Below are 25,155 nucleotides of genomic sequence, written 5' to 3' on the forward strand. Positions count from 1 at the left end.
TAAGTGGGCCAAGGCTGGAACTTGCCCCAAACTTTTAAAGAATAATATTTCACAAATGGGAGCACATCTAAATCAGTCAGTGAGTCTCTCAGTTGCTAGGCAACACTCTTATCGTCAACCCACATCATTTCAAGCTAAGTTGGTATTCATCCTTCCTTCCTTAGGCCTCATTGCACCGGGCGACGTATGAGGCCTCCACAAGGCCCTTCCCTCAAGTTCTGTCTTGGGCTATTTTGGACGCTTCTTTCCAGGTGAGGTCTTGAGCTGAGCTTCGGCAGTTTGTTGCCAGGTCATCTTTGGTTTTCTTCTCTTCCTCTTCCCCTCTACAGTCCAGTAGAGAGCCTCTATTGTGGTTGAAAGTTTTCTTAATACAGTATGTGACCAATCCAGTGACATGTTGGGATGCATAACTGTGTTTATTCAGGTTGCTATATTAAATCATATCTCACCACAAGGAACATGCAATGATTTAGCCCCCTGCTTCCTTCAAAATGGTGCTGAATGATAAGAATGAGAGAGAATTCAGGTCAGAAACTGAAAAAGGAATGCAACATTAGCATTAAGCTTGGAATAGCTCCCTACCCACTAGAATGTTCTATCCAAGCTATGAATGAACATTTGAATAGATTTAGTCTCTAAATTGTTGCATTGTGGATGGATTCGAATAGATTTAACCCTAACCCTGAACAACACCAACTCACTTGGGCAAAAGTTGAGAATTGAGAGTTGCAGCTCTATTTGAAGCATTGCACTTAAAGTCTTTATAAAGCACTATCGTAGAGCCTCAGGTTACATGGTTGTATCATGTTACAGTAAATGAGATCATGCTGGGATGACTAAGTTCTACCTACACTCCTACTATTCTGTCTGTTCAGTCTGTAATTTGGTTTCTGCTATGCCTTTCTGACGTTCAGTATACATATTCTTTTAAAAACAAAATTTAAAATAAATGAAAAGTTTTGATTAAATGATGACTGGAACAGTCCAACAGCACCTTTGAAGTCTGACAGGCAGGGTCATTTATGTAATTGATGAGGAATAGACATGAGAGAGAGAGAGAGAGAGAGAGAGAGAGAGTTTTCTAAGTGATGAGAGGGAGACAATAACAATTGGCTCACTTGATTGGCTTGATTGACATTTCTGAGTATAATCAGATAAATGGGGTGAGGAGAGGTGTGTTGTACCAATAAGGTGAAGAGAAATGTGTTGCAGTGATTATTCAATCATCAACTGACAATTAGTTAACCTGGACATGACATGCATTACTGATAATGAAGGAATGGTAATAATGTAGGAATAATGTAGGGACTGTATGATAACTGTTGGAACCCAGATGACACTACCAGATGACGTCTTTGCTCTGTTTAATATTCAGGACCTCTGTACAGCAGAAGAAGCCTTGAAGTACATTTTATCCTTGAGAAGCTCCACCTTTTCTTCTCTTGTCACATGTCCCAATGTGCCACACTAAGCGTGACTGCTCTTATTTCTTTGACAACGTTCGGGAGTTTGTGAACACAAGAACCAATCTCATCAAACATTGATTTCTTCCAAATTAACTTTTCAATACCTTTTTTTTTTGAGAGAGAGAGCGAGCAGAAGTGCCTGTGGATATGTGAGCTTCAGAGCTTTTGTTGATTTGAATCCAGAGGCCATCATTCAGGAAATGTCATCTACAGTGAGACAATAAAAAAGGTCAAAGAGTCATGGACATCAGGGACACCCTGAGGGATTAAATAATGTTTTTTTTTTTAATGGTTCATATGAGCTGAGAGCTGAGGGTGTATAAAGCGATTTAAAGCGGCACACACGATTTCTGTCACGTATCACGAGCCAAGTTCTCACAACAACATTTACATGTCGTCTGTAGATAACAGGTCATCTGGTTCAGGGATTTACTCGCCTCCAGACCTCAACCGGTGCGACTTTCATGGGAACGTATTGAATGTTTATCTTTAGCCCTTCGTTTATAATCAGCAACTATTCTTTTTTGTGTTTTTTGTAGGAGATGAAATCACCCTCCACAGAAGACTTCACCAGCACAACTACAGAAGCTACACTGCAGAGTGTAAACCACTAGTTAGCAACAGAAACCGGATGGCCATATTACAGTTTGCTAAAAAGTACCTAAAAGAGACTGCAGAGTTCTGGAAAAAGGTCTTGAGACAAAGACTTGAGGCAGAAGGTCTTGAGGCAGATGAGACAAAGATTAACATGTACCAGAGTAATGGCAAGTGTAAAGTGTGGGGAAAAATAGGAACTACCCAACATCAATGGCATACCACCTCATCAGTGGAGGAGGGGGGTGTTATGTGGGTATATGGTGTATGACTGCCACTGGAAGTGGCTCACTTGTCTTCATTGATGATATAACTGCTGACAGCAGCAGCAGAATTAATTCTAAAGTGTATAGAAACATCTTGTCTGCTAAAGTACGAGCAAATGCTTCCAATCTCATTGGAATGGCTTCATCATACAGCAAGACAATGACCCCAAACATACTGCCATAGCAACTAGGGAGTTTTTCAGGGACAAAAAGTGTGAAGTTATAGCAGGCCAGACAAATGCAAATGAAGAGGGAACTTAAGGCAAGCTATAAGGCAGAGCATCTCCAGAGAATATACCCAGCATCTGGTGGAGTCGATGGGTTGCAGATTTCAGGCAGTTATTTCATATTTTCATTCAAGGATTATCGACCAAATACTAAACATGAGTATTTTATTTGGACATTATATGTTTTTTTCAATACTTTTGGAGCCCTGAAATGTGGCAACATAAAACGTAGCCCTTGTTGTTACTTGGTAGGCATTGTACAGTACGTCCCCTGACAATGAGGTTGCTCATCGGATGTTACCAGGTAGCCTAAAGGTCGTCTCCAGGTAGCCTAAAGGTCGTCTCCAGGTAGGCTAAAGGTCGTCTCCAGGTAGCCTAAAGGTCGTCTCCAGGTAGGCTAAAGGCCGTCTCCAGGTAGGCTAAAGGTCGTCTCTAGGTAGCCTAAAGGTTGTCTCCAGGTAGGCTAAAGGTTGTCTCCAGGTAGGCTAAAGGCCGTCTCCAGGTAGCCTAAAGGTCGTCTCCAGGTAGGCTAAAGGTCGTCTCCAGGTAGCCTAAAGGTCGTCTCCAGGTAGGCTAAAGGCCGTCTCCAGGTAGGCTAAAGGTCGTCTCTAGGTAGCCTAAAGGTTGTCTCCAGGTAGGCTAAAGGTTGTCTCCAGGTAGGCTAAAGGTCGTCTCCAGGTAGGCTAAAGGCCATCTCCAGGTAGGCTAAAGGCCGTCTCCAGGTAGGCTAAAGGCCGTCTCCAGGTAGGCTAAAGGTCGTCTCCAGGTAGGCTAAAGGCCGTCTCCAGGTAGGCTAAAGGTCGTCTCCAGGTAGGCTAAAGGCTGCACACTTACATTGTTATAACCCGTAAAAGTATTCATGGGTATGTAACAAGGTTGCCGCTACCATAAGGAGTAGGTTGACACTGGATCAATGCTGGGTAACGCTGAATAGAAGTAGAGATAGACTGACAGATAAACAGATGCACAGACGGACAGGAAGATATGGTAAGACAACAAACAGGTGGACAGACAGGAACGGGAGATGAAAAATTGTTGCACGCTCGACCATCAGGCTTTGCCACAGCATGGCATTTGTTCATTAGGGTGCAGGAAAAGCAGCCAAGGCTATTCTCCAAAATGTAGCCAAATTAATGCTAATGGAAATGCTGTTGCATTGTGGATGGACTGCTAATGGTGACAGAGTCTGTTTCGTTGGACCCATCAGAGCCATTAAATGTGGGGGAAACTGGTGTACACATTCCCATCCTGCTTTGCTTCACCGTTTCCAAGCTTGGCTTTGCCCGTGCAGTTAATCTTCATTGGGAGCCTATTCCTGTTGAGAGCAATAAAATAATGAGCTCTAAAACTCTGTTCTCTCCTTCCCTACTGCAGACAAAGAGTAATTACATTTTACCTAAACAAGCACCAATATGATTATCACAAGATACTAAATAAAACAGCAAGACCTTCGGTTTACTGTGTAAAATGATTTAATATGCATAGCATTTGTGATTGTTGAACAGAACAGTTTTTCAACGGGCCATGTATAATTGAATGTAACATTTCAAAGTTTCAGTAAGAGCATGCACGTCTGCAGTATTCAAGTTAGTTCAACACACGTAAAGAATTGAAAAGTACTAGAAATACATCTTTTATCTTATTAATATCCTCCTGAGAGGAACTAGTGGGACAAAGAGACACTAGAGGGTAGCCAATGGGTCAGGTTTCCTATGTGACACATACAGTAGCTAACCATTTATTTTTATTTTCATGCTGTCTAAAGAAGCCAAGCCGCCAGAGATCCATGGGTCAGTGTGCATTTACCTCTGCATAAATTATGTATGGCCTCCATTTAAACCCAGCATCCTTTGAACCACACACAGGGAGGTTGCAGATGCTATCGCCTGCTGTGGACAGGATAGGATCTGGATATAACAACGGGTGTAAACAATATTGGGTCTTCTGTACAAAACTGTAACCTCCATGTGTATGCCGATGATACTGTTGTATATTCTGTTGCCTCTACAGTTGAATAGGCTTTTTCTGAGCTACAGGCTGCATTTACTGCTCTTCAGAAAACCCTTCAGTTCACCCACGACAGTGCGGCTACGCACAGCTCTGACTCCATCATCAGTGTCAAGGCACTTATACATGACTGAACTGTAGAATAGATTCTATGAGATTAAAGGGACATGAAACATCATGATATTGTTGGAGTTGATGTAGCTCCATCCTAGTGAGTATGGACTATGAGCGGTTTTCTCTGCACAGTCCAGACGCAAACCCTGATATGACGCTCTCAATCCTTCTGAAAGGTTATTGGTTATTAGTTTATCCCAGGCAAACGTCATTTTTTTGAGAAGTGCCGTCCTGGCCAATCAAGACGCTACCATTTTAGATTGAGTGCAAGTAAGGCTTGTCGTTAGTGTGCAATAGTGAATGGCAATTGATTCTTGCTTCAACTTCGCCGTTACGCTGTGCGTTGAGCTGCAGTTTCAGCTGCGCTGTTGCTCTCCGTACGCGCAAGAGGCACGGATAAGATTTCAGCACTGGAGCTGTCCAATGCAAGCTTATTGACGTATTCTCAGCTCACTGTCATCAAACTGGGCGGTTATTGATGATACATGTGAGAAGTCTAGGCTGACGGATAAAGTGAAAGCCTGTTCAGCTCTTTGAGGTAACGACTCGAATAAAGGCGCACATCGGCTACTTTTCATTCAAGCGAAGCCTTGCAATGCTGGGTAACCACGCGTGAGACACAAGCAAAAAGGAAGTCCCAAGTCGCGGTGGAGTGTTGTCCGATTTTATCTCAGGTAAATACAGTTTCTTTGTCTCTTAAGTAGGACATAAACAACAACTGAACTGTCCTCTATTGCATCATGAATATGTTATTTTTTTATTTTTATTTTTTTAATGAACTGTTTGATAGCCTATGCCAATGACGATGCAATTGGCTCGAAGTCAATCTTTATGCCATAGCATTTTTTCGTCATCTGACAATAATTATTGACTATTTTATCAACTAATTCACAGGCGGCAATAAGGGAGGTGGTGTCAGCAATTTTCCACATGATAGGGCTAGGGGTGAAACACACATTTGCAGGTGTGCTATGTACAGGCATACAGTAGTAGGTCAGCGCTCAGACGGGTGTGGATTGGCGACTCGATCGTTTGAGTTCCTGAATTACAAGCCATTGTGTAGCGTATCAGGCTTACTAAACTACCAAATGCTAAATGACATGTATAATATTAGTGTAGGTCTGAAGTCGGTTTTGTTTCCTCCAAACTGATTGGCTACATGATATGTGAATGACTGAGGCACAAGCAAAAACCTGACATGTTTTGCAAAACATACTGAATGGCTGCTCATCTGGATTAAGGTCATTTGATGACATTACCTAGTTTAAAGGCACTTTTTTTAAAATCACAGTTTATGTGTGTGTGGGTGGGACAACAGTAGGTGTGTTATTGCTCACCCAAAAACCATTGTCCTGAGGATCACGATGTGGAAGGTTGGCACAGGTATCCTACCATTGTATTCCCATAATCAGGACCATATTGGCACAATCTAGTTTGTGCTGCAATCCTTTTAACCCCTGTTGTCCTTGACTTATGCCTATTAATACTGCTCTAGTTAATACATAGAGCTGAATTCTGTCCCAGTGCCTGCATGAGAGCCTATCACTAACTAAGTGGTGACAGGCCCATTTCCACGATTGCCTGTCCTAGGTTTGATACAGTCCCTGTATGTGTGTCCTGTCCTGGGGTAAACCCGGGGCCAGTGCTTGCCTGCCTACCTGCCTGTCTGTCTGCCTGTCTGCCTGGGGTGTCAGCCCTGGACTGAGTCCTGCTCCACAGCCTGTGACAGATCCCTGCAGCCTGTGTTCTTCCCCTGCCGTTCTCACAGTGCCCATTGTCAGCTCCTCTCAGCGTTTGGCTGGCCCACACTCAATGCCTGGCAGCCTCTGAAAGCCAACATGGGGGCTCCTCTCTAAAGATGCATTTAGATTTAAATTCCTCTGCATCCAGGCACCTCTCTGTGTGCCCAATGGACAGCGCATGGACAGAATTTCAACTCCCTATATGCTGTTTTTTTTTGGGGAGGCCATCCACGTGGTTGTCAGAGCCCCAGGGGGCCTTGTGTTTGGTTTAGGGACATCAAGCGGAAGAGGAATTGTTGGTGTGACATAGACAAGGAGTCCTGGGGGAGTGTGTTGGTTCTGTTTAAGGCATTCTATACATGCATAGAGGTCTATGGCAGTATGCCTCACTCCCATGTGATTATGCATGTGATCACTGGCTGCTGGTCTGCCTACAGGAATAATTGGCACTGTTATCTCATTTGTGTGTGTGTGTGTGTGTGTGTGTGTGTGTGTGTGTGTGTGTGGTGTGTGTGTGTGTGTGTGTGTGTGTGTGTGTGTTAAAACCGGGCTTTGGTGAACTCGTTAGTGCAATTAGTTCTTTGCTCAGTGGGTCTGTGGATGAGATCTCCGGCTACCCAGGATTCATTCCCATGAACAGGAATGCTTTGTGATGCTTCCATTCACACAATCTCCCCCCAGGAACAACGGATGAAAAGGAGGACTGGTTGGGATTCTAATCAGCACATACCGACGACAGAGAATGTCATGTTTTGTGAATGTTGAAGAAAGCCATGTCAGTAGTCTACAATAAACTCCATAGTCAGACCCAGCAAACCATCCAACACCACATGCAATATAGTGTGTATGTGTGTGTGTGTGTGTGTGTGTGTGTGTGTGTGTATCCTTGACCTCTCCACTCTCCACATTTCTCAAAGTAACAGTCTGCTTGTAGTGACGGGCCATAATGAGGAAGCAGTGTTGTTTGGGCCAGCAGTGTCACCCAATGAGTAGAGAGAGTCTCCTCCTTTACCATCTGATTTGTTAAGACTAATAGTTTGTACATATGACTGAGAGTTTCCTCTGGGAGGATAAAAGGTTTCTATTATATGGACTAAACCCTGATGACTCTACACAGTGACACCTCTGAATATGTGTCTCTCGGAATACTGATGGAGAAGCCAAGGTGTTCGAATTCAAACCCATGATTACATTTCCTGTGTGACATACGCTCAGCCCCTGCCAAAATGTCTCTCTGTGACAAAAATAGATATGCCAACCTCCAGAGACTTTAAATTTTTTTTTTTTAAATGAAATGCGTGAAATTTACAAAATGAAGCAAAAAATAAAATTGAGTGCCTGGCTTTCATCAGAGGAAGAGAAACTGAGCCCCAGAGTGTTGCTGAATTATGCTATTGTTTATTGTATCCAGCCACTGCTGTTAGCGGGCCTTTGCAGTGCCAGACGTGGTCTTGTTCTGATAAATCACGCCTGATCACTGAAGTGTACAGCCTGCAGGCCGGATTACTCCGAGCAAGAGGGAGATCAGAGGGATTTAAAGAGCACCGTGGCGCCATCTCCCTCCAAAATTATCAATATTTCATTTAACCAAGAACAGTGCAGCATGCTCCATCCATCCATCCTGGTGATGACCAAAAAATAACCTTGTTTTATGGAGCAATCAGTCAATGCTAAGAAACAGTAAATGCTTAGAACACACTGTAAACTATGCTGTGAATTATATATTATATATGAAGAGAAAATGTAATATTAGCCATTAAATAGTTTAATAGTTTATCTTTAAACTCCCGACACAGTGTGGTAATATTCAGTGTCGCAATGCAGCTTGTTCAGAATTGTTCCGAATGTCTGCCATATATGGCGGGACCTACCCCAAGGAGCGGCCATGTTTTATTTCCAATCCAGTTCTTTTTTTATCCAGGGGCATTTAAATCATTCAGAGGGGTCTGGGAGCTTGTGCAGAGGAGGAGAGACAGGCAGCTGATCCTGCAGGAGACTAGAGAGCATCAAGCCTGAGGGAGATGAACCACTCCTCTCCAACACATTTATGAATATGTGGAATTATGATTTCTGGGGCAAAAAATAAGGACTAATGAATCTTACAGTTTTTGCTTACATTTATGAATAGATGCAGTTTCTGCAATTGTGCGTTCTGGAGCTCATGCAATCACCTTATAAGGTATAGAAAATATATACAGAGTGAGGCAAGAAAATAGTTTTCAGTAGGCTACATTGGAGCAGAGAGTACACTGGGATATCAAGATCACTCAATAATATATCATACTGTTACTTTAAGGTAAAGCTAACTAATATAGTACTAGGGAATAGTACCAATAACACTAGGGAAGTTGTTACCAGTACTCTGGAATACATTATCTATTACAGTCATAACATGCACATAGTATTCAGGATTCCGGAGTCATGCCAGTCATATCCTGAAATGTTCTGGCAGAAGCTTTGGGCTTGCATACGTTTCCAGTCATCCATGTTGCAGGTTACTCAATTCCCTTTAATGCAGTGAGGTATCAAAGCACTGACCCATTTGTGTCAGATCCAACTTGCCCACAGAAGAAAATAAACAAGGCCTTCATTTAATATTCATAAGTTAACCTCAAAACGTTGAGGTCTCCTACATGCTCGCTCTCACTCTCTCAGAGGCTGGCAGCTCCAGTTTTCCTCTCCATCAGGAAGATGTTACTTGTAAGTTGTGAGAAGCATATGATGTCGTCTAGTGGGGGTTGCCAGGATGGGAGACTGTAGCTCCTGGCCACTGATGGAGCTCCTGGCCTCCCCCGGCTCCCCTCAGATGCCCTGTGAGCTGAGGCGTTCAGATACACTTTGACATCCCATCATGGAGGCATGAGAATCTGACATGAACAGGGGAGCTGGGAATCGTCGTGCCTGTCTCATTCTCCTGGAGAGTGTACTCTCCACTGCAAAGTCCCTTATCTCATTACTACCCTTGATACCCCTTGGCTTTTCATTTTAACCTTGTGCAAGGAAAGCCTATAACACATAACACTGGCTCACAGGTAGTCTGTTATTGTTGCAACAAACGTGCCTAATGTTTGTCCAGTACATTCTGTGAATCTGCGTACTTAAATTAAACAGTACTACTATGACAGTTCTATGAGTTTCCCCATGGGTAGCCTATGTTATTATAGTGTCTAACTATGTCCTTTGGTGATAAGCTTCTACAGATATGAGATATCTATCCTGTACCTTACCATTACCCATGGCTTTGCCTCTCTCATACTGGCTATGGTATAAAAGAAAACATACAGTCCCTCAGACAGTTCCTGGCTCCTGCACACGCTGTGACTGTCTGATGTGTCAGCCACCACCCCAATCAGCCGTCCCTCCTCTGAGCTGGAGGAAGAGCGACAGACACATCACTGGGTGAGATTAATCACAGAACAATAATTTCCCCCCTCGCTGTTCCGAGGGCTTTGATGAGCTTGGTGCTTACAAATCCTTCCACTCCCTGTCTTAGCTGGTGGGTATAGGAGGGACGCAGAAGCCTGGCCTGACCAGACAGCCTATAAAGGGCTGTGAGCGTGAGCGGACTGGACGATGGGTGTTGGCAGAGCAGCAGACAGACAAACAGGACAGGAGTGACTCCTGTTGTACTCTAGATGAATGGGATTGTATTTCACACAACCACTTATCTACAGCGTGGCTGGGATGAGATTGCATTTCAGATCATGATAGATGACCTCTAAGTACCGCATAATCAACTTGAATCCACAACAGCAACCATTATATAGAATTCATGCTCGGGTCTGATCTGAGTGAAAAAACAAGGTTTCAGTAGTTACACTTTTGTGTTTGTTTTTGTGTTTGTTACCGGAGGCACCAGAGCTTGTTTTCTTTGTTTTGTTTGGCTAATCTCTTCCCTCTTCTCTTGATTTATACTTATGGTTTTTCATCTAAAGTAATTTAATGTAGCAATCAGTTCTGATGGATGGTTAGTAATGGCAATAGAGGCTGAGCTCACACTGGTTATAAATCATAATGTTCCAACAAAATCTGACCATTAAAGCAGTCCAACATACAGTTGGCCAGCATATAAGTCATCATTGTCTTAATTAAGTTGACAGTTAACTCTCTATAGGATCCTCTTCCTTAACATTAATGCTACCCTAAATCAACCCAGGCTTAAGTTGACAGTTAACTAGTTGACAGTTAATTAGCTATCCTATAACATCCTCTATCTCAACCTTAATGCTACCCTAAATCAACAAGTTGACAGTTAACTCTCTATTGCATCCTCTTCCTCAACACTAATGCCACGTTTCATCTTCCTCTTCCTCCCCCTCTCTATAAAGCCATGGGAGTGCTCATGTCTAAGAAGCAGCAGGTGGAGAAGGTGCAGAAATGCAGTGTGGTGGTCTCCGCCTTCAAGGAGGGGTTAAGGGTACCCCCAGCCTCCTCCCCAACAAACCACACGGAGGGGTCTGGCGAGGAAGGGGAGGGGCCGGCCGAAGCTTCGACCCCACCCAACCAGGATGAAAAGGAGGAGGTTGAGGAGAAAGGGGCAGACGGCAGCAAAGCTGGACCCTCCACCTCCCAGCAGGCGTCAGCCCCCCCCAGGGCTGATTGCTGTCTTAACAAGAAGTCGTGGTCCAGACTACGGGATGGGAAGGGGGTGGAGCCTGAGGATCTGGACAAGAGCCACCAGCTCACGCCCGCTGCGTTTGTACGTCCCAAGAGGGATGCCGATGATGACCAGCCCGTGGAGGTGGCCCTGGGACAGAGAGAGCAGGTAAGGGCTGGGTAGTGTGAGGCACAAGAGAAGGTCTAATACTTCGACTTAAAATCACACTTTGTTTTTTTAATCCCCCCAGAGGAACATTTTAGGGGAACATCTGTGAGATGTTAAGAAATTGCCATGACAACAGCGTAGTCTTATGTCATGGCATAAGACTACGCTAACCCTAACCCTAACCCTAACCCTAACCCTAACCCTAAAGATGTTCGGTCTGAAAAGGGACGTAAGCTTTAGCTAAGTATGCTGGAGTTTGCAGCATTGCGTCTAGGTGAGATAGGAAAAAAAAAATTGCCTTTGTCATATCAGCGTTTTGTACTCCATGGGCAAACCTTTCTATTTGTGTCTGACTGCTCTTCATAGAAAATGTTCTGTAGGCAGAGAAGGGGCTCTGCCTCAGTGTCCAAGGCCACACTGACTAATTGGGGTCCCCGAGATGGTCAAAGCCATGGGCGGGGTTCAAGGGCAGACAGACACAGCAGGATCAGCCAGCCTTGGCTGTAGAGAATGCTTTATGAATCTCAGAGAGGTTTGCTGTGATACTTTTTTAGCGCTTTAATGTAGCATATCAAAAAGAAAAGAGAGAACAGGGAGTGGTCTATTTGAGATAATTAATTTTTTTTTACGTGTTTCAAAATAGGAGCTGCGTTAAGCTTCAGAGTCAGACGACAAGCTGGAGTAGAGAAGATAACATAGCCTGAATAAAACTAATGGTCATAATAGCAACAACGTGATACCATAAAGAGGAATCTAACACCTTTAAAAGAATGCCGTGATAGATGGCAGACATCAGACCTGCATTACAAAAAGGAGTCACCAAGGAGATACTAAAAATCCTGGTGGATGTATATTTAATGATTTTGGCAGACAATTTAATTTCACTCACTGGCAGTGTAAAATCAATACGGAAAAATCTCCTTCCATTTCAGCTTCCTTTACCAAACAGCTGTAATTATAATCCTTTCTCACAGGATGACTCATACATAATGATACTGACAAAAGATCCATTCTGTGTTAGAAACTGTTGTACAGGTAAAAAACAAGTCTCCCACACATTTGCATAAAAATTATATTTTAGAGAGGATGAGACCATACTTTCTGTGGGATAAAAAATGACAAGCATGAAGTGAGACGTGAGCAGAGGAGGTCTGGAGGTTCTTTTCCCTTCTGGCAAAGATAACCTGTCACAGACCAGGCTTGACAAGGTCACTGCCGATGACCATGATTACAGTAACACTTCCTCCCCACAGGCCAGAGCAGAATAAGAAATAAATACAGGGAGAATAGATGAAGTCTGACTGCATTGGTCATACTTCCTGCTGCAATCACTCTGACTGCGTTGACAGTCCAGTGTTTCCTGCCTCTTGCAGACCCGCGGGACGAGCCTGACACCAAATGAGAGAAGTGGCAGTAAACTGATGTTGGATGAAGGGATATGTGTCACACAGTTCTTGTCAAGTTCTTACAGAAGACAGCTGTGTTTACTCGTTGGCTTTGATCCAGAACTTGATTTTCTGAAGTTTAGTTTGAGCAGATTCCTATTCCTGTACAACAACAATAGGATGTTGAAATTCCCTTTATGGCTTGCACTTGTGGATCAATCTCCTAGCCTCCCTAGACTATAACTTTAAGAGTAGGACATACCATAATTGCACACCCTAATATTTCTATATACTATGCCCTGATTTTGGCTTTAATACGGTGTCAAAACAACAAAGTACAAATGTAGGGTGAGGCAAAGCTTCTCTGGCTGAGTCTATGAGAGCTGGAAGTCAGGCGCAGATTATTTCTAAATTTAAACCCAAATAGAGGAGCTTAATGTGGAGGTATGAAAGTTTGATTAGGAAATTATGTGTTCGTATTAAACTCAAGACGAGACTCCGTCCTGAACCCATCCTGAAGCAATCACGCTGGCTGTCCTGTTTGCTCAAGTCAGTGAATTAAAAAGTTCCCCCTGAGTGACCTCATGTGCCTTTCTCCTCAGCCGGCCAACGATGAGATGTGTGAGGTGTGTGAGGTTTGGACAGCAGATGACCTGTTCCCCTGCAGGACCTGCACACGTGTCTTCCATGATGGCTGTCTGAGGGAGATGGGCCACCTGCGCACTGACGCCCTGCAGGACATGAGGGAGACAGCCCATACAGCAACTGGCTGGAGCTGCTACTACTGCGTGAGTCTGCAGTGCACCAACCACACCCCCGAACAACGAGGGTCCACATTAGATCTACCTTGGTGTGAGTCATACCCACTAGAGTCACACAATAAGTGTAAATATATCCCTCTGCTAACGACACTAAAATAATACATTCTGAACTTCAGCACGTCATGCACCCACACACACCTGTGCATATGTGATAATGCAACGTTTTTATGTCAATAATCATTTTATGAAAGCAATGTTGTATGAGTGTGGCAAGATTCTCATGAAGTCTGTCGTCAACATCGAGGACCCTCTGCTGATCTTTAGAGACGTGTCTCTGGAAGTACAGACTGCAATTCCTAAATCACTCTTCAGACTGAAGTATAGGGCTTATCTTACGCTTGCAGAGTGTGAGCATTGAAGTCGTTTTGCCAGACTGTAGAGAGCAGAAAAACTGAGTTGAAAGAGCCTATTTCTATGTTTTTTCTTCAGTGGCCCAGGATCAGTTTGTGAGAGGGGGAGATGAGAGAGGAAGGAGGAGAAAGAGGGTGGAAAGGAAGAGAATGTCAGACAGCTGGAGACATCTCGTTCAGTACTGTGGACTGTCACAGTGGACAGTGGACAAGAAAAATCTAAACCAACGATTTAGTTTCTCACATTACACTTGTAATACATCTAGTACCGTCATCAGAGATGTCCTGCAAGTGTCCCTTTTGACATTTAATTTCACAGCTTTGGTGTTGTGACATTCATTGCCTCTCCTCTCATTCACAGTCTAACCTTGGAGTTTGGCTATGAGCGGCGAAAGCTGCTGCTGCTGTCACCACCGTCTAGTCTCCCTCACAGTCGAGGGGAGAGGAAAAACAACTCAAAGTGTCACTATTATATTCATGTTACAACATCAGAGTAATTACTTTCAGTGTTTTGATTTGATAGTTGGCACACAAATCCCTGAAGTGCTCAGCTTTGAACTTAAAGGAACATTTCCCAGATGGTCACCATGACTCAACAGCAAGTTATAAATGGTCTTTGTTGTCTAAATAGCCGGAAATTATAAAAAGAATTTGCACAAATAGGCGTGAAAATAGCGTTTTATCAGACAAGGAAGTAATATGTCTGAATGATACATTCTACACCACTCATAGTGCTTTGCATCTACGCTAAGATGGACATAAGTAAACAGAAGTGATAGATGTATGTGCTAGCTTGGTGCTTACGGATGTAAACAAACCATGGGTATCTAATTCGGGAACGTTAAGCTCACTCCTGCCTAAAGCTCCTTGTAGTTTTCAAAACCACGTGATTACCCCCAAGTACGTCACTGAGGGGAAAAATCCTAAACTAGCGATACATAGCTTTTGACAGAACGCATTTGGAAGCCATTTTCACATGCCCACATGTTCGTAAGGTGATTTGGACAATGATTTTGAGATAAACAATCGGTGAAGTGTTCCTTTAAGGTTAAGCACAATAACACCAGCCATTACTCAGGAGATGAAAATATAATCAAAACATCTAGGGCAGGTTGTCAAATTGATTACTATGGATACTGCTGTTGTCACTAGAGGTGTAATAATCCCTAGACATAGCAAATATGATTATTTTCTTCATGAGCAGATTTGAAGCTTGAACAATAATTTGGGCAGCTCAAAAAAAACTGTTAGAGAAAGCAAGGTTGTGGTCCTCTGTGGCTCAGTTGGTCGAGCATGGTGCTAACAACATCAAGGTTGTGGGTTTGATTCCTACTGGGACCATATATACTGAAAAATGTTATGCACTCACTGCAATGTAAATTGCTTTGGATAAAAGCGTCAGCTAAATGGCATATATTATAAGGTGATGTTTAGTTATAGAATCAATTCAACACATTGCACTACTGTACATATTGAGTGTCTCATCCTCTATATTCTACAGTAACATGAAATCAGCTTTCCTCTAGTACTAAGGACATTGACCAGGGTGGATATTGAGTGAGCATGGTACACAGCCATAGCAGGAGACAGCCTCCCCCGCAGGTCAATCAATGCACTCATAATCATGGGATTATCTTGGACAACTATTCAGTCCAGTGCATTTGTGCAATCCTGGAAAAGTACAAATGTCAGGCTGTCTCCAGTCCCCAGACTTGATTTGAACTCGACCCCCACATCCTTAAACCCACCCACACACATGCGCGTGCGCGCACACACACACACACACACACACACACACACACACACACACACACACACACACACACACACACACACACACACACACACACACACACACACACACACACACACACACACTATACTTTCAGTCCTTATATAGTATCTCTGACCCCACTTCCAGGTCCATAGTTCCCATGCTGTAGCAAAAAGGATGAGAGGTTTTATATATGAAACAGTATCTGGCAAGCAGCATTTGGCCTGTTTTGTATACACGTGATGAACAAGCTCTTTAAGGGCTATGCCTGTCTCTCCTGGCTACCGTTCAGCTGTTCTTTCGTCAAGTGCTTCGAGAGGCTGTTGAGAGCACCCAGAAGACATAAATATGTAGTTTTGGCCAGCATACTGTTTTGATCTCCATATTAGTGGGTAATGTTTTAATCAAAACAGCGTTTTGGCAATGGTTGTATCGGAAATCAAACGGGCTATCACCACCTGATCTCCATAAAGCGCTGCTGGTGTTCATAGATCACAGCCAATTACCCGGTCCAATTATTAGTGTCTATCAATCACCAACCCCCACCTCAACCAGAGCCTCTGCATCTTCCACGCACCGACCGTAGATAATTAACTTAATGCACGTTCTAATGTGTGATCGACCTGAACTCTCCCTTGCTGCATTTTAAGTGTAAACAAACAGTGCTTGTAGACATACAGTATGGGGCAAATTCAGACTGACTCACAACCTTGTTTTTCACATTTTTACTACGTGATCCCTGTATTTTCATCAATATGCATTCCATGACACATTTGCAAAATAATTAGAAAAATATATACATATGACAATATAGAGATATTCAATATAGACATAGACAAATGTAGATAGATGTATTTAGGATATCTTATGGAAAGCATAAAACTGCATACCAGGGCTCTGTACAACATGCGTGGGACACCCACCGGACGTAATGCATTCAGACACACCGCCCATGAAATGCATTAGGGCAGACACCATGAGAAATCCACTGAGGCACCCTTCATAAACAGTAATTAGGGCACACTCCATTATAATGCATACAGTGTCACTTCAGACAAGTCTGTATCAGATGAGCGGTCTCCCTATTAAAGGTGACCTTTTCCTCCTTCCTCCTCCCTCTACCCTCTTTCCTCCTCCTTACTCCCTCCTTCCTCAGGACAATGTGAACCTGCTCCTGACAGAGGAGGAGATGTACAGCCTAATGGAAACCTTCAAGCAGTGCAAGATCATCCCAGGTCAGTCACCCAGCATGCTGCTCCACTGAAGAACAACACAGTTTTCTTCTTCCAGAGGGCATCAGAGAGACAGATCTGCATATTGCATATGGAACAGAACAGTAGTTCTGTAGATGAATATGCCCACTAAGCCTGCTATTGTAGCCATCTGTTATCTGTTACAGGTAGCTGTTAAAATGAACACAATTTCATCCCTGTTTCATTTCATACTGTCTGGCATTATTATCTTGTTGTTTGGGTGAAGGCTTATCAATGGGCAAGGCAATGCTGTGTTTGTGAAATTAATGATCATAAGCTAATTATCGATCTGGATCACTGCCTGCTGGTATACATTTTGCGTGACGTGGTTAATTGCTCTTCACTCTGCAGAGTCTTGCCTGGTGTTGGACGAGCTCCTGCAATACCGCCACTTTGTGTCCAAGCAGCTGTTTGAGAAGGACCTGTCTGATGAGCAGGAGGAGGAGGTGCTGGCCCAGTTCGCCGCTCTGGACCCAGAGAAGAGGGGACAAATCGAGTGGTGCGACTTCCTGTACCATGAGTCCCTGGGAGTGCTGAGGAAGTTCCGCACAGAGGTACCAGAACAGAACAGAACCCTCCAAGCCTGTGGAGGGGGCATGTAAAAATAGAACATGATGGTTTGATAGAACTGAAATAAACAAGAAGAAGGTTCTCTTTTGTTTATTTCAGTCTACTGAGAATTTGGGAATAATTTATCTGAAAGGCTGCACTTTTGAGGTAGAACGAAACAGGTCTTAGCTAAACTCTCACATACTCTCGGTCCTCTTGTTCCCAGAACTCGTTGGTGCGGTTGTTGACAGCCAAAGAGAGGGACCATGTGCGCTCAGTGTTCCTAGGTCTGGACATGGATAAAGACAGTGTGATCACAGGGGCTGAGAGCCACTGGGCCCAGCAGTCCTGGTTCCAGAAGCTCAGCAAAGAGTCCCAGTCCTGCAACGTGAGGTGAGCACAATACTGGTGAGACTCCTACACTAGACTTAGACGCCTCTGAATATCCATCCTTCGGAGATGAGTTTTAAGTTAATTAAATTTCCAGGAGTCCCTAGAACTCAATTATTGCAAGGCAATATGACACATTTCTCAAACAACCTGCTCATCTAGATGTAACATAGAGAAAGGTAATTACATACTGTACAGTAATTATGATTCTACTTTTATTTATGCAGGGCGTCCCACTGAGACCAAGGTCTCTTTTTCAGGGGAGCCCTGCTTACAGCACAAACAATCAAAAGTACATTTAAAATGACAAACAATTAAAACAACAATTTACACAATAATCAATTAAAACATATATATTCCTCGGATGACAGATCCTTTATCAAGGTCTTAAATTGACCAAAAAAAAGCAACAATATAAGGTAAAATGGGAGCTTTAAAATAACTGCTTTAAAAAAAGATACGCCCTTCTTAAAGTCAAGGACTAACCCACAGATATAACAGCCAATGGTCGGTGTGGAAACAATGCCTGGATATGAACCGCACAGCAGAGTGATAAGATAAGAACAGTTTGAGAGGCTGCCGTGTGCATTTAAATTGTGTCACATGGACAATCCTCCTCCTCCACATTATCAAATGTGAAGCAGAACTTATTTCTGTACAGAAAACAAGTTTAGTCTACTGAACTGAGGGGGCACAGGAGGAGACAACAGTATCATCAGCATGAATAGCAATTTATGATTGTTTAAGGACAAACCGACATTCATTATGTGCATGATAAACAGCAGTGGAAGTAGAATTGAACCTTGTGGAACACCTTTAATGATAAGTAATCAATAATGATACTGCCTATGTGAGCTGTGAACTGACTGAGACTGCAAAGTGCTCATCAGTATCATTCTTCCTCTGCAACGTGCGTTTTCTGCTTTCCATGCAGGTGCACAGTGAGGGAAAATAAATCATTTCAATTGAGCATTTTCTGAAAATTCGGATGGAGGTTTTTTATGCATAAGCCTGAGTGAATTTTTAGAGAAGTCTAGCAAGCTCATCTGAATATGAAAGAGATCTGACACAGAGGAGATGGAGTTGAGGTAATGAAGGAGGGAGACAAGGAGCAAGATAAGGGAATATGATGACGGAATATGTTCAAATGATGCCTCTTACCCCTATCTGTCAATGAGATCACATTAGTGAGTAATCATGCACTGCCACATTAGGTAAAAACTGTTTATCAAAAAGTGACGTATTGTAGGGCATCAGATTTGAATTGATCCCAGCAAACCCTGGTCTGTCAGACCCATGCTTGTTATCGGGGCTGCCCTAACCTATATAGAGTAATTAAATATTATTATCAAATTATAAATCATATACATTATAATTATAATTTGTTGACATATTTCCTATAATACCTGCCCTCATCTGGACATATTTCCCCATCTCACTGTTCTGAAAGTGGAAATTAGATATTGATTAAGATTTTCTCTCAGATGCTGATTCATGCACAATCAGTAGGTCTACCTAATAAAGTCACAGTCAGTGCGAATGCGTGTGTGTGTGTGTACATGTGCGTGTGCAAATGTGCGTGTGTGTTATGTTGTGTGCTTCTTTTTGCATTGTCACACTGTATGTCATGTCCCACCATTCCATTTCCCTTACCTCTCCCACATGTCGCACCCCTCACAGACTCATGGGATTGTGTTCTCCTTTGAACTGTGGGTAAGTAATACAGAACAGCATGGGTTGTCTATTTTCCCGCACTTCAACACCTTCGATCTCTCAATCCACAATCCCCTTTTGACATTCCACCTGTCATTTCACTCTCACTCTCACTCCCGCCGAGGCTTCTGATGATAAATCCCTCCATAAAAATACTCATCAAAACATGAATCAAAGGCAACACATTTTAATGAGTAAAATGTGACATCTATTCCAAGAGCCTTTCATATGATTATTTCTTGTTGGTTTGAGCCATGGATACGAAAGATCTAGTCCTCTCATTAGAAGGATCAAAAGACAGGCTTTTGTTCTCCTCTGAGAAGCTTTAAGAGCTGCACTCATCAGTTTAAGAGGACACTGGAGGCTAAGTGGACGTGAGAGTTTTTGGCCCTCACGCCACGACTCAGGATGCATTTTAATTAACTCATTAAAGTCAGGCCTGGGTGAGAAGATGAACAGGTTTTGTCTGCAGCTAATAGCTTTTTTATACAGGATTTTATTTTATTTAGTATACTGTACACTAGACATGCAGTACAAACATTAGGCTAAGCCAGTGTGTGAAAAGCATAAAGGAAGATATCAGGAAGGTATTCATCTGCCATACTGTTCACAGAACAGACCTCTAGATTGTCTCTCTGAAATGTAATGGTTTCTGCTCTATATTTTCTGTCTGACCTCCCTAAGATGACTTGAGTCACGTTTCAAAGCAAAGGGTTGCCTCATCTTTCACAGATGTGTTGTAAACTTAATGCTGCCAAATGTGTATAGTAATTCAATCTCTTGCTGTCTACCTGTGTGTGTGCATGTACGTGTGTGTCGTGTGTGTGCATGTACGTGTGTGTGTGTGTGTGCGCATGTACGTGTGTGTGTGTGTGTGTGTGTGTGTGTTCTCTCTCTGTGCAGTATTAGCCATGTTGGCCCCATATCCGAGAGCAGCCCAGTCAGCTCCAGCAGTGAGAGGAGCAGAGACAAGTTCCTGCAAAACTCTGAGAGAGAGGACAACAGGTGCGTACAGTATGTGTGTGTGTGTGTTTGTAGATAACAGGCTTATACGTGTGTGTGTGTGTGTGTGTGTGTGTGTGTGTGTGTGTGTGTGTGTGTGTGTGTGTGTGTGTGTGGGTGTCTGTGTGTGTGTGCGTGTGTGTGTGTGTGTGTCTGTCTGTCTGTCTGTCTGTCTGTCTGTCTGTCTGTCTGTGTTTGTGTGTGTACATCTGCATGCCTGCACCCTGTCCTTCATATTAACCTCACGGGGAGAGGACTCTCTAACCTCTCCTATGTCTTCTTCAGGCCAGTGAGCTGGGCAGACTTTCTGAGGGAGAGTTCCATCTTCATCCTGGCTGCCCGGCCCAACAGCACCGCCATGCACATCCGCCTCCCCCTATAGCCCCAGAGGCCTAACCCTACGCGCTAGGAGAGATTCCCCACAGATGAGAGGTGGAGGAGCAGATAACATGGCACTGTAGGGGACAAACTTAAGATGGCTGGATGAGCTGTAACACTCAGAGACTGGAGAGAACACAACAAGCCATCAATGGGTCTCCTGCTTCACAATATACTGTATATCAATGACCCTCTGACCAAACCAATCAATTAGCCTCCACTGCCGATACACTGACAGTAGCCTGACAACACAAGACACAGTAACAACCCACTCGTTATAACAGTCATGAAACACCTAGAGTAAGACAGATGGGCAACAATCCACTCACTACACAGGACAACAATTCATGTTTTACGGCTGAGTAATTGAATAGACCATATACATCCAGCTAACATCCTAGGAGGCTCACTCTCCCCGAATGACAAATACTATAGCTTAACTTCTCATGCTACAGTAGTGCAAAGCCACGTATGATTCAATGATTTAGTTATAGATTACAGTGACATAGTGTCTGTTATACTATCAAGTATCATACCATTGGTTTGTTTAAGAGTCTTCATATTTGGATCAGCACATGTCACTTTAATTGGTTTGTATCACTTGGTATCATGATTTTAAAAATTATTTTAAACAAAAACATGATATTATTTGTAATTTAGGGAATTAGTTGTAGTCCCCTCATGTCTTGGTTGATGAATGGATAGAGACTTGTGTGTTATATTGGCCATGCTACTGCAGTGCTCAGCACATGTATCAAACAGGAACGAAAGCTATCTGCATACATAATATTATATATCAAGACATGCCATACATATACGTATAATGACATATATTATTATGCATTAAACAGCTCTATTTATTCCTGTACCCTCTGAGTTATCCTCTGTTTTTCTATCCACTTCTTGTTATCCTCAAGTGATGACCGTGATGAATGCTGTACATTTGCTAATGGATGCTACCCTAGTACTGTAGCTAACCTTTAAATACTAAATATTGCCATTTAGTACATTTGCTCCTATTGTACTGTATCAACTGCACATGGAAGCTATGACAAAGTGGAATCATCTGCTAGCATTCCGATCTTTTATTTCAACAGTGACATAGAGATGTGTGTTGTGTTTGAAATTATGTTGGAATTGAAATCATGTATTTGGAAGGGAAATCTCATGAAGGGATTTCGTTGGGGGCCACTCATTTTGCCTCTTTAATAGTTACATAAGTATTGCTTTTGCCCTGACTTATGCACTTTCAGATTACAGACTTCAATCAGCATTACAGTTGTTGTTAGTTAAGGGGATATTATGTCTTTACATTTTGTAGGTGATAACGTATACGGTATAATGCTTATGTTCATAGAATAAAGGTTATGTGTGGTCCTCTTGCCTGAATTATGACTAGAGTCCTTGGAGAGATCAGGCTTGGGGAAATGTGACAGCACTGAAATAAATGCATGGCATCAACTCACCTAACTGAGTAGTGGTAATAAGTGTTTCTTTGTAAAGTGCCCAATTTCAAAAGCACACTTGTATAAAAGAATGGAGTCATATTTACACCAAATGCATCACTGCATGTAAACCACATTTTTGAGGGTCAGTTTTTAATGCTTCATGACATGTCAGATGTGTATGAAGTGTAACCATGACTGTTCTGAGACACACAGGCCAAAGTGATTAGGAGTGACTGCAACCATTGTGTCAGCAGCTGAGTGTGACACTAATAAGTTTTGAGTGGAGAGTAGAGCGTGGAGGCTCCTGTGAGCCTCGCTGAAAGGTACAGAGGTTGGCTCCCGTGAGCATGAAAGCCAAAGACAGGCCCCCCAAAAAATAAATAATAATAATAATAATAATAATAATACATTATAGAAATGATGCAAGCAATGCTATCGAACAAAAATTCTATTTTTTTCAAAGCTGATCTACCGCCCCCTCCAAATCAAGAGTCAAGTATGGAGAGAGAGGGGGTTAGGGTTAGTATTAGTTAGTAGGGAGTATTCTTTCTTTGAAGAGACTGTAGTGTCACAGGTTCATAACTTAGACACTACTGGGACAATTTTGATGAAACATAGGTGAATGATGCGTATTGCCATAGAGATCCAAAATTACACTGATTGACACAAGGGGGTTTGCTACACTGATTGGCTGTGGGAAACAACATGTTTACGGTAGACTTGTTTGATTTTGCCTCTGTCTCGCTATATTTCACTCACTGCATTGCCATGCCAAAAATACCCTCAGAGTGACAGTAGGGTCACAGTTCTCTAGTGTCAGAGAGCATCGACTCACAGTCCCTGGTGTGAATGCATGAGTCTCAATCTAAAGGTTAACCAGTGTCCAACTGGTGTGGCAGGAGGACTGCTGTCTGACCCAGTCTCCCAGGGACTGCTGTGTGATGGGTAGTGCTCCACAGGGATCCAGGACAATCACCCAGCAGTAAACAGCAGCAGTCATCACCAGGGCTTGGGGAGTTGAGAGCAGGATCTGGACGCCTGGCTGCCTGCCTAATGGAGCCACACTGAAAGGTCAAAACATCAGTCATGAAAGGATGTTCATCAGAGAGCTTATCAAGTGGACCCACTGAGGGATTTTGACTGAGACTCGAGCAATTTGTGTGTGTGTGTGTGTGGCGGGTGGGGGGGGGGGGGGGGGGGGGGGGGGTGCGTGCGTGCGTGCGTGCGTGCAAATGTAATGATATTGTACAGTATAGGTTTTGGTGACTGCAATAACAATGTACAGTATCTCAGACTAGACCCACTTTTCAAGATGGCTGTGTTTTGGCAAGCATAAATGAGACCATCAGGTTCTCCCTCTGCCACGATCCTCTAGAGATAGATGCACAACAACACTGTACAGTGCGCAGTAGACATTAATACTGTACCCAAAGCTATACCACTTTCCACCAGATCACATATAACTCCAACATCCCACTCAAACCACCCGTCCGCTAACACAATCGATTTTAACACCCACCCACCCACCCACCCACACAAACAAAACACCACCTCCTCCAACCAGCTCCACTTCATTCCAGCCCAGCCAGTCTACACAGCTGATGTGAGTCCAACAGAGCAGTCTGGCTCCAGGCACTCTCCTCACATCCCTCGCTCTGTTTTTAAAGAGCCCATTTGATGAAATATTGAAGTGCTCCACAGAAAACATTCTCTAATGTTATACAACACACCACATTTCCTCGCACACATTAACAACACATGCACGTGCACACGCACACACGCGCACACACGCGCACACACACACACACACACACACACACACACACACACACACACACACACACACACAGAATGGTGAAATAGATTATATTAACCATTTACGACATAAACAGGCACTCAAGTAGGCACAAACAAACACTATCAATGTTTCAGACACAGCACAGCTCATTTGCTATTAGTGATCAATGTGAAAGCATTTGTGCATTTACTACAATCAAATTATTGTACCCCTTGATGTAACCAGTTCCCAAATAGTATTTTCTGTGGAAACTAAGCCATTTGACAGCTTGACAAGGAAACCAGAAAGTATAAAGAACAACATGAGGGTTAGGTTTATGGCAGATATTCTCACTTTAATTGGATACCTCATGTGGACAGGCATCTGTAACCCAGTGTGATGCAGCAATGGAGCATGGGTAAGCCCATTATCAGGACCGCTGTGTCCTGACATTCCAGATGAAGGCAATGTATGCACTGTAATTGTTCTGGTTTTTTTTTTGGTGACAATTAGCCTCCCACTGTCCATTGGCATCACAACCCAGCATCCAAGAGAGAAGGAGTTTCATGCTCATTATTTATATAAAACACTGTATGGCTCCCTGTGTCATTACAGCCGAGAATTCTCTGGAGAGTGTGGGTGAGTGTCTTTACATGTATCTATGTATGAGAGAGTTTGCGTTTGTATGTTATGAGTAGAGGTTGGTAGGGGAGTAATGGATGCTGGGTATGCAGAGCATGAGAGGATAACGCAGAGGGTAAAGACATAATCTGTAGTCTCCCCTGCTGCTCACCTCACAGCAGAAGACAACAGACAGTGTAGTGAGACACAGGGGGTGGGGTGGGGAAAGCATTGGGGTTGGGATGGGATGTTTTCCAAGCTTTGAAGCGCAGTGGTATCAGCGCAGTTCATCTGCAGTGAAACAGATATTTTGATATTGATTATTTTCACTTATCATTCTTCTTTGTCTCACTGTCGTCATCACTATCTGCTGAGACAACTAGAGTATGTTATTAAAGTATAAAGCAAATCCATTCATGAAACAAGTAAATGGTTGACATTTCTCAGACAGGCACACTGCATACTTAGGGACATGTATGCCTATACCTATTGCCATGAAAGTGATGCTCAGGG

At 43.2% G+C, this 25,155-nt stretch overlaps 1 protein-coding gene across 1 annotated transcript; it reads left to right on the forward strand.

Moving 5' to 3' along the window:
• Window positions 1–10,746: 10,746 nt before the first annotated feature.
• Window positions 10,747–20,800, forward strand: phf24 (PHD finger protein 24; the record flags this gene model as incomplete). Its single annotated transcript, XM_083669824.1, has 8 exons — window positions 10,747–11,181; window positions 13,169–13,354; window positions 16,668–16,746; window positions 17,116–17,318; window positions 17,540–17,706; window positions 19,384–19,416; window positions 20,320–20,421; window positions 20,704–20,800. 8 exons carry the CDS (start codon window positions 10,747–10,749, stop codon window positions 20,798–20,800), a joined length of 1,302 nt encoding a protein of 433 aa, XP_083525950.1.
• Window positions 20,801–25,155: the final 4,355 nt, after the last annotated feature.

Source organism: Argentina silus (genome assembly GCF_951799395.1).
Source record: "Argentina silus genome assembly, chromosome: 5".
Lineage (NCBI taxonomy): Eukaryota > Metazoa > Chordata > Actinopteri > Argentiniformes > Argentinidae > Argentina > Argentina silus.